This window comes from Primulina eburnea, chromosome 11, assembly GCF_022965805.1.
Source record: "Primulina eburnea isolate SZY01 chromosome 11, ASM2296580v1, whole genome shotgun sequence".
Lineage (NCBI taxonomy): Eukaryota > Viridiplantae > Streptophyta > Magnoliopsida > Lamiales > Gesneriaceae > Primulina > Primulina eburnea.
This window is the reverse complement of record NC_133111.1, coordinates 24,593,158-24,595,195: the sequence shown is the minus strand read 5'-3', so window position 1 is coordinate 24,595,195 and position 2,038 is coordinate 24,593,158. Positions and strand designations below refer to the sequence as shown.

The 2,038-nt window shown below is 32.9% G+C and overlaps 1 protein-coding gene across 1 annotated transcript; it reads left to right on the top strand.

Annotated features, from left to right (window-relative positions):
* Positions 1 to 720: 720 nt before the first annotated feature.
* On the top strand, positions 721 to 1,598 carry LOC140805471 (uncharacterized). The gene is made up of 2 exons (XM_073161741.1): positions 721 to 1,171; positions 1,273 to 1,598. Exons 1-2 carry the CDS (start codon positions 721 to 723, stop codon positions 1,596 to 1,598), a joined length of 777 nt encoding a protein of 258 aa, XP_073017842.1.
* Positions 1,599 to 2,038: the final 440 nt, after the last annotated feature.

The window sequence follows — 2,038 nt, the reverse complement described above, 5'->3', positions numbered from 1 at the left end:
GTAAGAGATTGTAATTGAAGCAACATTAAAGCATACAAGTGTCAAACCAACTCTCACAACTTTTGGGTTGTATCAATGCGTCTCTTTGTTGTATCATTTGATTTTAAAATGCATTATATCAATTGTTTACTAAAAGTTGCATTGTTAATGGACACATTCATTCATGAAAAGACACAATGATTCATGGAAAGACACACTAATTCATGAAATGGCACGACTCTCCATTGCAATTCTTGTCTATCTATGAATATATGTTCTCCAATACAATATGATTGCTACATTATTGTATTGAAGGGTTTGTTGTAATTTGGGGGTAATTTGCTGCAAAAAATTCATTAGCAAACTTTGAGAAGTGAGAGAAAATAAAACCTTAAAGGAAAGTATTCCTATTACAACTCAAACCCGATTTTTTCCCTACACTACTTTTTTATTCTCTATTGCATATTTTTATTCTCTATATTCACCAACAATCTTTAAGGTTTTATATTCATTCTTGCAACGGCAACCAAAAAGAACAACATGACTTCTTTTCTCAATCCAAATGTTCAACTCGATCGATTTGACGTCACCAACTTCACCTGCTGCAAAGGAAAATTATTTTTTCTGCTTACTGTTCTCTAGATTGCATATGTTCTTGATCCAAAGTTGGAGCCACTTCCTGAACCGAAGGATGATGATACTGAAGCAGTCAAGGCTGCATGAAAAAAGCGCAAAGAAGACATGGTGATATGCTGTGGTCACATTATCAACACACTCTCTAACAGACTGTATGATCTCTACAACTCAATTGAATCTCTTGTGAAGATTTGGAATGCACTCGAGTACAAATACAAAACTGAGAAGGAAGGTACTCACAAATTCCTCATCTTAAAATATCTTGAATTTGTCATGACCGATACAAAGTCCGTTCTTTATCAAATACATGAATTGAAACTTATTGTTACCAAGCTTCTTGAGTTAAAAATAATCATTTCTGAATCATTTGAAGTTGGGACTATTATTGATAAATTACCCCCAAGTTGGAATGGTTATAGAAAGAAACTTCTGCATAGTAAAGATGACATAACTTTGGAGGATTTGAAAAAGCATTTGAGGACCGAAGAGGAAACTAGATATTGTGATCCTAAGGGAAATATCCATGAATTCTCTAAAATTAATGTTGCTGAAGCAAGTAAGTTCAAAAAAAAATTCAAGGTAAACAATGATAAAAGGTTCAAGAAGTTGGGAAATGGCCAGAAAAAGTTCTTTGGATAATGTTTTAATTGTGGAAAGAAAGGCATAGACAAAGTGACTGCAAGTACAAGAAAGAAGTCAATGTCAACAAAGCCAATGTTTTTGAAAATCAACATGAAGTTATTTGTGCTATGATCTCGGAAATAGAAATTGACATGATTATTGAAACCAACATGGCTGCAACAAAGTCCAATGATTGGTGGATTGATTCTGGTGCTACCATTCATGTATGCAATGACAAGAAATTATTCTCATCATATCAAATAGAAAAGCAAGAGAAAACAGTTCTCATGGGGAATAATGATGCAGCAGTGGTTGCTGGAAAAGGAACAATCAAATTGAATTTTCATCCGGAAAGAAAATGACTTTAAACAATGTCTATCATGTTCCTGACATTAGAAAAAATCTTATATCTACTAGCCTCATGTGTGAGCATGGATTGAAGGTTGTACTTGAGGGAAACACATGTATCGTATCTAAGAATGGGTCTTTTGTAGGAAAAGGTTACCTATGTGATGGAATGTATAAGCTTAGTATCAATGATATTAATAAAACTATAAATTTTGTTTATCTCGTTGACTCCTTTGATTATTGGTATGCTCGTTTAGCACACTTAAATTTTAGATCTTTAAAAAATATGTCTAAACATGGTTTAATTAATTGTAAAGATACAAAATTTGATAAGTGTGAAATTTGTATACAAGCAAAAATGACTAAGAAACCATTTCCAAAGGCCGAACGAAACACACAAATATTAGATATCATTCATACTAATATTTGTGAATAGAATGGCAGACTAGAGGAG